Source organism: Oryzias latipes, chromosome 19, assembly GCF_053564925.1.
Source record: "Oryzias latipes strain Hd-rR chromosome 19, Olatipes_Hd-rR_3.1".
Lineage (NCBI taxonomy): Eukaryota > Metazoa > Chordata > Actinopteri > Beloniformes > Adrianichthyidae > Oryzias > Oryzias latipes.
In genome coordinates this window covers 23,630,310-23,640,585 of record NC_136255.1, presented here as the reverse complement: position 1 = coordinate 23,640,585, position 10,276 = coordinate 23,630,310, and the positions used below count along the sequence as shown (strand labels likewise).

The 10,276-nt window shown below is 37.7% G+C and overlaps 1 protein-coding gene across 2 annotated transcripts; it reads right to left on the bottom strand.

Annotated features, from left to right (window-relative positions):
* Positions 1 to 2,291: 2,291 nt before the first annotated feature.
* Positions 2,292 to 9,665, bottom strand: LOC101172535 (alanyl-tRNA editing protein Aarsd1). 2 transcript variants are annotated; one of them, XM_004080227.5, is made up of 17 exons: positions 9,507 to 9,664; positions 9,316 to 9,429; positions 9,166 to 9,232; positions 8,969 to 9,067; positions 8,805 to 8,894; positions 8,623 to 8,685; positions 5,833 to 5,961; positions 5,594 to 5,753; positions 4,093 to 4,150; positions 3,840 to 3,996; positions 3,613 to 3,729; positions 3,343 to 3,473; positions 3,181 to 3,247; positions 2,964 to 3,055; positions 2,815 to 2,869; positions 2,648 to 2,742; positions 2,292 to 2,572 (listed from the first exon to the last, which is right to left on the bottom strand). In XM_004080227.5, exons 1-17 carry the CDS (start codon positions 9,539 to 9,541, stop codon positions 2,434 to 2,436), a joined length of 1,668 nt encoding a protein of 555 aa, XP_004080275.1. In that variant the 5' UTR covers positions 9,542 to 9,664; the 3' UTR covers positions 2,292 to 2,433. The 2 variants fall into 2 exon arrangements, with proteins under 2 accessions (XP_004080275.1, XP_020567764.1); XM_020712105.3 differs by lacking the exons at positions 2,292 to 2,572; positions 2,648 to 2,742; positions 2,815 to 2,869; ... (6 more) ...; positions 5,594 to 5,753; positions 5,833 to 5,961 and adding an exon at positions 8,249 to 8,515 and having other exon boundaries at positions 9,507 to 9,665.
* Positions 9,666 to 10,276: the final 611 nt, after the last annotated feature.

Here is a 10,276-nt window from a genome sequence, read left to right as displayed (position 1 = left end):
CTTGAGCTTTATATGAATAAACTCAGCAGTGATGTAAGACAAAATGCAAAAGTAAGATTAGGTTTGTTTCATGCAGTTTTTAATAGGCAGCAGGTGTACATACGCTTAACATTATTTAGTTGATGAATTCAGATTCAAAAATTTACAAACATTCACAATAAAAGAAAGGATCTACAGATAGAAATGTTTGTTTTTTAAAGAAAAACCCAGAAAGTAAGATTGGGAGGGTTTGGGCATATGCAAAGGTGAAACAGAACATACATTAGGAGTAAACGATACCAACACAGAGGTGCTCAGATGAAGGAAAGAACCTGAGAGAGTAAAAAACAGTGATGAAAGTCAGGTAAGGAAAAAATCCCTGAACTTTTCTTTGAGCGATATGGCGGGCACAGAGCAAAATTTTGGAAAAATACGTGGTCTTAGATGCATTCTGGTGCATTCTGGCAGCTAGTTATTCACTTCTTTATCAAGAAACTAAGACTAATTGGAGCATCATGATTTGTCATTCAAACCCCTAGTTTGACTCTCCATTAAGGACTTGCTGGTCCTAAAAAAGAATTTGGAAAATTGCTCAAAGTAACACAATCCTACAATCTACGCTTTTCCTTAAAGCTGCAAAACATACAATTGCTAAAATATAGTAACATCAAAGCCCCAAATGGCAAAAAGAACACCAGTAACTATGATATTCTATGAAAATACCTCAGTTATTTATACATTATTTCTGCTTTAGAAATGACTGATGTACAACATCCACTTGCACTGTTTTCTCAAACTATAATTACATCAAAATATGGGATCTGCTTTAAACTATAATTCTATAACATAATACATCAATTCTTTAACACCAATACTAAGTAATCTGGGAAATATCAAAACAAACATACAAACTAAACTAAACATTGTAAACATTATTTTTTAAGGGAGTGCGGGTCCAAACCATCAAATACTTGTAATTAATGTCAACTATACTGAACTAAATCATGGTAATTAGGAAATACAAATAAATTAGATAAAGAAATGTATTCAAAATAAAAACTGAAACTCAAAACTAAAATTGAAATTATTTCAAAATGTGGTTTTGAGATTATTTTACACAAAAAAGTATTTGACCTACACTACCTTAAAAATCTTTTTTTTCCAGCCAAGACCACTTCAATTTGTTTTTTATCGTCTTCTCACAACTGAGCTCGTGGCCATGCTCAATAATGACGATGCCTGCCATTATTTTAACACAAATTTGATCGCAAACTCTTCAGATGTGTTTGTGAAAGTTTAGCGTGGGTCCGCCAGATTTGGTCTCTAGGGAAGCGAGTCACGCTGACCACGTGGTGCAGACAGAGCCAATCAGACCCGTCGACGCATCCGAAAGCAACTAAAACGTCCCGTCATTGGTCAATTAGGCCGGGAAGACGAGAGATGGCCACGACCATAGAGGAAGCGATCTGCGGAGAAATATAGAAAATAAAGCTAAAATTAGCTGATTTCAGACCATTTCTTAATCCGGAAAGCGATTTGTCCGTAGAGATCAGGTCTTTATTTCCCGGAAAGTACGTTCGGTTTGCTCAAAAACCCGGATTTCCGGGAATTCCCGGAAGACTTTCATCACTGAAAAAAAAAAAGAAGTGCATGAAAGAAAAGAAGACTGATTCAGTTTGGAGACCCATACGGTAAAAGAGCCACAAAACAGAAGGAAGGCGTTACACAATGGGATGTTCTGGTCACTTCCGCAGAGTCATCGTGCCTCCAGTACAGCTGCTGTGATGGATAAGACTGACCATTTTTACACCAACATTTGAGAAAAAAAACATGTTTCCACTGAGAACGGACCAACTGATGGAGCTTTCACGTGGAAGGAGATCTTATTGTAAAACAAGTCTGGTGGGGATGGACGGAGCTGAAAAACCACAAAGTACCTTAAAAAGCAGCTTATCCATCACAAGATAGATGTAATGGACAATTTTAAGTGTTCTAGCACAATATTAAAGATTATTCCAGTTCATTTTAGCCAAATTTGTAACTATTAAAAAAACAGCTTTAAAAAAACAACAACAATCTGCAACAGAAATGTCTCCAAATTGGAATTTCAAGTCATAAAGTCTTCCATATTGGCTTGTTTTCAGTTTCCATGGGTTAAATCCTTCCCTCTTTGAGTTTCTTCTTCTTCAAGTGATTATCAAAAGGCTTTGTGTACAAGCTATTTTTTTTCTGCTGTCTAACAAAACTTTTGCTCCATTAAATTGTGCAGAAAACTGCTGGTGTCAGAAAAAAAAACGGCTTTACAGGACAAATTTGATCATATTTTTCTTGATTTATTTAATCTCAGACATCTATTCCAATACCAGCAATGCAAAAAAAATTAAAAATCTACGGTTTCAGTTTTATGAAAATAATTGATTTGACTTTTCCGTGTGTTAAATCCTTTCATTGAGTTTATTCTTCTTGAGAGCCGCCGTGTTGACAGCGCCGCCTCAGTAGAGCCTCCACCTCTCCTCTCCTCGCCATGCTGGTGGCTTTGCCTTGAAATCGCCCGTTCTTCCCGGCGCCCTTCCCTTGAAGCAGCTCTAAAACCCTGGTGAGCACAAACAAGACTTCAGTGCACACTCTTTTCGGAAAACGAACCAAAACGAATATTTGGTTCTCTTACTGAGATCCCGTGTCAGTCACCAGTTTGCTCGGTCCAGCCAGAAGGAACAAACCGGGTCCTTTTTCCTCGCCAACAGTCAGGAAAACCAACGTTTCCTGCAGCACAAAAAATGGGTTCAATAAAAGACCTGATCTGCAAGTACCTGGAAAAACAATCTGGGAACTCACCTCTGTGTTTATTTCATTGGCGATTATATTCATAAACTCATTGTCGCCCTCTTTTCTGTGAAAGACAATATCGTTGTTTAAAATAAAAAATATTTATGCAGAGTAAATCCTGAATTAATACTCATGGAGTTGTTCCTTAAATTTCTCACTTGTGTAAACTGAAGAAGTTTCCCCTTTGAGGGTCGTTCCTAAAGTTTTGGGCAATGAGGACGGCCAGATCTCGCAGGAGGCTCAAGTTGGTCTGCAGAAAGTTTTACAGTAACAGGAGAGCGTAAGAATGTGATAACCCAAACATGGTTCTGCGAGTCCAACCCCCTTCAATTTCCTCCTTAAATCTTAGCAACATAACGACAAAATTCTTGTTACCTTTTGCAGCAGCTTAACAGATTTCTGCAGCTTGTCCACGGCCTCGACGTGCTCATCGGGTCCTGTTCTGTTGACCCACAACAGAAGCGTCAGTCCTTCTGGTTCCGTCAATGTGTTGAATCCAAAATGCTGGTGTTCTTCAAAGACTTGAGGAGAACTTACTTCAGCAAAGACACCAGCGAGCGCTCCGTGTTGTAGCTTCTCTCTGCGTACTTTAGAACTCTGCTTCCAGCGAGAAAGATCAGGTTGGTTTTGTTTTTCTTTCCTTTTTCGGTTCCCAGCAGCTTTATTACCTACATTACAGCCATGAAAGCATGAAGAATGCCTGTTTAAAACTCTTACATGGGAATAGTAAAGCAGGTTCACAGTATATTTTTGTTTTCTTATTTGTGCAGATGCTGCTCCGACAGTCTCTGGACGTTAAAGTTGTACCTGTAAGTGACTGAGGTTTGACACATGCGTTCCACAGCACATGTTCTCGTCAATGCCCACTATGCTGACGATCCGAACGGGTCCTGCATGGTCCTCAGGCAACCCCCGACTCCTCACCTGGTTCACAAACACGGAAAGGCCAGTTAAGAATATCAAATGTGGAAAAAAAGCATGCTCGTTTATCAGTAAACCAATCCAAAAAAGCTGATCCAAGTCACATCAGATACCTTTTCCAAAGCGGGATCATCTACAGAAAGAAGCTGAACGCTAACGGGGAGGTGAGCTCGGATCTTCTCGTTCACGGCTTCTTCTAGTTCCTGAAGCTGTGCCGGTGTCACACAGGGAGTGTCCAGCTCAATGGTGCTTCTCTGATGACCAAGTTCCCTGGAAAAAAATAAAATAAAACCCCCAAAGCATGAATGCAGAAATATTTGTTTCCAATAACCAAATAAGCACAGCATCTATGCAGTAGTTAAGTACCAGGATGTGGTTTTGTAGCCAAACATTTTGTCTGCCAGAGCTGTGATTAAATGCTGACCTGCAAAAGGAGAAACAAACAGATAGTTTAGTTCAGTGAGGGCTCCACAACTGAGAATCCAGAAACATTTGCTCCGAGCCAGACTGGCAGTGTGGTTTGGGGCACTAGATGTCACAGATAAAACGAAAATTTACAAGCTACTCAACGTAGCTCTCAAGATCTGTGGTTGTAGGGACCATCAAACATTGCAAGTCACATACGAGGAAACAACACTTAGTCTAGCAAAGAAAATAATAAACGACCCAGGTCACTTTCTGTTCCTTGAATTTGAGTGTTTACCTTCAGGCAAACGATTTGGAGCAGTCAAACATAAAACTAATCGTTACAGATTTTCATTTATTCCAGCAGTGGTCACCCTGCTAAACAAGAACTGATTCGGTTTTTTTGCAGGAGAAAATCTTTGTAAAGCAGTTGTCCTTCAGATAGAAATAACAAAATTGGCGTTCTTCTTACTTGCTTTCATGAACATTAATTATATGAATGTATCTATTATTTCGGTACAAGTGTCTACTTCTAGTAGTTGTTGTAGATTAATTGAGAGTTTTTTTTGTTGTTTTTGAGAATTGATAATGCATTATACTGAAACTATTTTCAGCACTTGTGGTTTTAAGGTTTCAATTCGATATTTTATCATACGTGTTCTTAACTGTGTGGGTCAGGTCTGGGGGAAATTCTGTATACTTCGGTTTTTATGTACTTTAATTATTCTCACTATGTATGTGATGTGTGAATGATGTCATAGAGTTAATGGTTTTGGAAGTTTCAGAGTTCTTGATGGCAGGAAGATCAGGAGAAACCATTGTGTCAGTGTAATCAGCATGACCACACTGACTCATCAGTACCTTGGAAAAGTTTGGTCACTTTAGCCAGAAATCTAACCTGAACTGTGTTGTGCAAAAAGCTGTGTGGACAAAAAGAGAGGATTTGCGTTTAACTGTCAGATGAGAGCGTCTTCCCAGACAAAAACAACACATGTCAGACTCAAATCTGTAAAAGATCAATCTAAAAAAGTCAACTGCTAGTATTGTTAAAGACTCAATGTGATGAAAATGGTGTTTTTAACATGTTCTTGTGGAAAGGAGGACATATGTCAAGAAAATTAGGCCTTTCTGAGTCTTTTATTCAAATTGTTGTGAATCAGGAGCAGAGGAAAAATAAACGTCTGTAGGCTAGCAGGAGATCGCATAACCTATTGGGTGATGGGGAAGGGGGGTGGACTTGCCCTCAACTCTGAGGTGAATTTCTAATGAACTACTGCTGTTCTGCAGAACCTATGTTGAATGTGGTACAGTATAATAACATATCTAATTTCCTTTGAGGTGTGTAACTGTTTCGGCAGACAGTCATTCAAAATCCTTACTCATGCACTTTTTTCATTTTTATTTCATGTCCAAGTTTACTTGGAAGTTTCCAGCAGATCGCTTCTTTAGTTCTGCTCCTCACCTGAGTGTTGCTGCATGTGATCAAACCTCCTGTCCCAGTCCACCTTCAGACGCACCTCCTGACCCTCCTCCAGCGGCGAAGCCACAAAGTGTAAGGCGTCCGGCCCTTGCCTCTTCACCCTCAAAACTGGGACCTCCCCTATGAGCCCACGATCGTCTGGCTACAGAGAAATAACACAAAACTGCATACGATTCAAAAGGAAATGCTCGCTGAAGAAACCTTTTCAGTAACCTGCATACCTGGCCTCCTCCCTCAGGAAACAGGATGGTATCTTGGAGTTTAACGTTGAATCCTCTCAGGGTTTCTTTCTTCCCATTCACTTCTTGTTTTAGCTCTGCAGGGCAGCATGATACTACAGAGGTAACGAACTGAAAACAACCAAAACAAACCTTTATTAGAATTAAGGACTTAAATACTAGACCAGATTTACTCTAAAGTAGTGGAGGATCCAAAAACTGTGTCCTCATAAATCCAGAACACAGTTCTGCAGCTCATTCTTCTGAATTTTACAATGGATTCAACAATGTGCTCCTCGTTTCTGGCTCTAAAATTTCCCCGTCAAACAAAATCCTTTTTTCTTCTTCACTTTTTAAATGTTTGTTTTTCACTATTCCAGTAGGATCTTAAGCTCAAGATAGTTGGTTTAGATAGATCTCTCCTCTCTCACATTTCTTGTATAAATTTATGAGATTGCTCTCATGCAGTCTCTCCACCGACCTCTCCTGCTGCTATAATTGCTTCTGAACTTTACCCAGTTATCAAATCCCACAGTTTAAAGTCAGTGTAAAACCAATGAGTGTGAATCCAAACTGTAAAAACCTATTCTCTGCAGCAATTTCAAGATTCATTCATTCATTTTTTATTTTATTTTTGTCATGAATGAATGAATGAATAAATGATGAATAAATGATGAATTAACCGGCTGGGTAGCTCGGTTGGTAAGGTGGGAAGCTGCCATGCAGGAAACCAGGGTTCGATTCCCGGAGGGGAATGAGCAATGGTACTGGGGGCAATTACCATATCAATGGCGAGCAGTTCACATCACTCAGTGAGGGTCCTTAGGCAAGACCCTTAACGCTACTGCCTCCCGAGCGAGGTTTCGGCTGCAGCTCACCGCTCCCCAAGGGGATGGGTCAAATGCGGAGAAAGAATTTCCCTTCGTGGGATAAAATACAGTGTATAAAAAAAAAAAAAAAAAATAGAATGAATGAATTTCAAGATAAAAAAAAAGGCTTGTTCAAATCTGGGCTGATTTAAGCAAACGTTAGGGGTCAGAAACTTTTTGGTGAGGAGGCAGACGTTTGGGTACAAATATACAATTTAATCAGCTGAGGAACAGGGAAAAAAGGAAAAGGTGAACATTTTTAAACCAATGAAGGAAAAAACTGTGTGTGCAGATCAAACTTGTCAGTTATTCAGATGATCAAACTCCCAATTAAAAACCAAACTGCCAAGAAGATCTTTTCTTAACTGACAAGAGGTTTTACTTATAAAGAAAGAAAGAAAGGATTAAAAAAATCCCAATCCTTTATAGACCACATTACTCAACTAAGCTCCAGGTGAAAAAGTTGTGAAATTTCACTACCATAACCACGTAAGACTTATTGATAATGTGGTTTACATTTGATGAGTATATTTCTACACTGCTCACAGAAAAGTAATACTTTTTGCAAAGTGGTTTGGAGTGGTTTATTGCATTACTTTAAGCAAAAATAACCCCATGGCATGTAACTTGGCAGCTGCTGCTGTGCTGCTAGCCTAGTGAGTAGCTTCTCCGTTCTAGCTGACATAAACATCACGGTCGTTTGAATGCATGTTGTCTCACAGGTTCATACCTCTGTCATATAGCAGTCTCGCTGACACTGAAAAGCCATTTTGATCAGTTTGCTGTTAAAAATGCACAAACTCACGAAACAGAACAACGACTACCGGCGGCTGTCAGTCTGGGACGGATGCCTGAGGAGGCCAAACATAACAAGTTTGACTTTTTTTTTCCAACAGTCACCGTTGGCAGCCAGCTTGGTAATGCATTACCGCCCCCTTCTGGACGGGGGTGTAGTGACCAAGAAAACACCTTTCTCATAAACAAACGAACAAAAATAAATAAAAAGATAAATGTTCTTTCTTTTGTCAAATTTTCTCTTTGTAGATCAGTTATGTGAAGCAAACTATTTTACCTAATTAATGACTTTATTGCTTCTATTCTCAGAGAGCCAAATTTAAGTTGCAGCATTAAAATAATCCGCAATAACTGTTACTCAAGTAAAAGATAGTTTGAAAAACACCAAACAAGTAGATTTATTTTGGTGTTTTTTTTTTCTTCAACAAATAAATACATTAATTTGTAATTGACATTAACAGTGTTTTTTCATTAAAGACAAGAACTGAAATCTCTGCGTTGTCTCTTTATTTGCAAGAAAAACCTGAGCCAAAGTCTGCTTAAATGTTCACCGTTTAAAAAAAACTTTTGTGGTTTGAATTGCTAAAAAGAAATATTTTAATAAATAATATTAAGCAATAAAACAAAACAGTGTTACTTACTGCAAGTACAGAATATTAACAAAGGAAAAAACCCAAGAAAGGAAAGTAAAATACTATATTCATAATGCTATTAACTTAATATTTCAAGCTATTTCTAAATTAAACTCAAATTAATTACAAAAAACAAGAGATTTTCATTTATTTCAGGGAATCACATCCACAATCACAGAATATACCAATTAGTTACAACTTAAAACAATTAAAAAAGACAAATTATTTTACATTATTGCATAAAACAATAATTTTAAAGACTTTCTTTTATCAAAATTGATCAGATTTTTTTCCCTATATAGTTATGGAAACACACAATCACATCAAGCAAATATTACAGGCATCTGCATCTTCTGGTTCCCCAGGCGACAAAGAGTAGCATCAGTCAGACTGCAGGAAAAGAAAAAGAAACTAATGTCAATTTCCGCTAACAGATTAAAAAATGAAAATAAAAATATTTACAGGAATATTTTCATGAAACAAAACATAACACTAACATCACTTAGATCTCCCATGTCTGGTGCCCCTCCTGGTTTATTTTGGGCCATTTCCTGGATCATCTAGAAATTAAAATCATATTATTACTAATGGATGCCAACTTAAAAAATATTTAAAAACCTAAAACCAAAGACTTTTGTGGAAATAAAGGCATCAAAATCTGAACAAGGTCTCCACTCACATCTGCATATTTGTCAAACTCTTCCTTTCCCTCCTCTTCTTCATGCTCCCAGTCCCTCCAGTTGTCAAAGTCCACAGATATCCAACTGGGCTATAGAAAAGAGGAATATGTTCTCAAATCAGCTTGAATCTCAATGTATGTTTAATTTTTCCCAAATCCCTCACCTTTGCAGGATCTTTCTGCAGACGAGGCCACGCAAAATCAGGTTTCATCTTCCTCAGCAAGACGTTAATTGTTCGGTCATAGACTCTCTCTCGGGAATCCTAGAATTTAATAAACAGGTGTGAAAATATTTAACATTAAAACAGCACATTATAGGAGTTGCAGCTTTTTTTTTTGATCCACAAACCTAGTCACTTACAAATTTCTGGATTTGGTCGTAAAAGTACAACTCGTTGTAGAAAACATCGTCTGTGTCATTTTTGCAGCTGTTCAAAGAAAGTAATGTTTTAGCAAGTTAAAGAAGACTCACACTGACACATTCTCATTCAGAAAATTCCTGTTAGCTCACCATAAAATCATTTTATCCATCTGGATATCAACTTGAACATCTTTAGGTTTATGAACCAAGAAGTTGACAGTGACATATTTCTTTCTGTCAAACCACAGAGCATGTGCAGGCTGGCTGATGAGACACACATGTTCAGAAGTTACAACCTTGATCACCTTCACCGAACAGATTTTATAAAGCAAAACAATTACCTCTCCCCAGGTCGAGTGATTTTAGGCTGATTCATTTTTGTTCAAAAAGAGAACTGTTGCTATTCCTTTCAGTCACAGGAGATGAAGAAGTGTGTGGGTTTGCTCAGTCAGTGTGCTCAAATGCGGGGCCCTGTAGGTTATTTATAGAGTGGCTGGTATCAGCTGCTGAGGGTCTGACCTGTTACAATCCCCCTTCCACCACCCTTTACAGGCTGCCAGTGGAACTCTCGAGAAAGCAGATGCTTTTTCTAGGTTTTGTAAAACACTGGTTATCCACTCACAAGACTTGTGTCCAAGGGTGGATGTTTGTTTTTTTAAAGTCATGGTACTCTGGTCACATGGTGCCGCCCTCTTTTGTATTTATTGATAATTATTTCCTGGTTTTAGCCATTTTATCATTTCTTAATTGTTTCTTTTTTTTCTTAAAGACTGATGCAATTTTTTTCTTAAATTATGTATTATTATTTTAGTTGTCAAATTTATAATGGCAAAATTATTTTTTTAATTATTGCGTGGCATTTGCATTGTACCATGGACAATGGCAATGATCAATCAATCAATCAATCAATCAATCAATCAATCAATCAATCAATCAATCAATCAATCAATCAATCAATCAATCAATCAATCAATGTCTTAAACATCTTGAACCTTGAACATCTTTGAAAAAATGTGTTTTTAATGTTGTAATTTTTGTGAATTATTGATGCATTAAAGTTTGCAATTGTACTAGTCATAATTCTGTTTTATTGGTTGCGTTTTCTTTAAAA

What these genes read in the sequence shown, in the direction of transcription:
- LOC101172535 (XM_004080227.5), bottom strand. Translation starts at nt 9,541, where the DNA reads ATGAATCAGCCTAAAATCACTCGACCTGGGGAGAG. An exon ending in ATGATCCCGCTTTGGAAAAG is followed by an intron (nt 3,730 to 3,839) that starts GTATCTGATGTG and finishes TTTGTGAACCAG; the next exon opens with GTGAGGAGTCGGGGGTTGCC. An exon ending in TCGCTGGTGTCTTTGCTGAA is followed by an intron (nt 3,248 to 3,342) that starts GTAAGTTCTCCT and finishes GTGGGTCAACAG; the next exon opens with AACAGGACCCGATGAGCACG.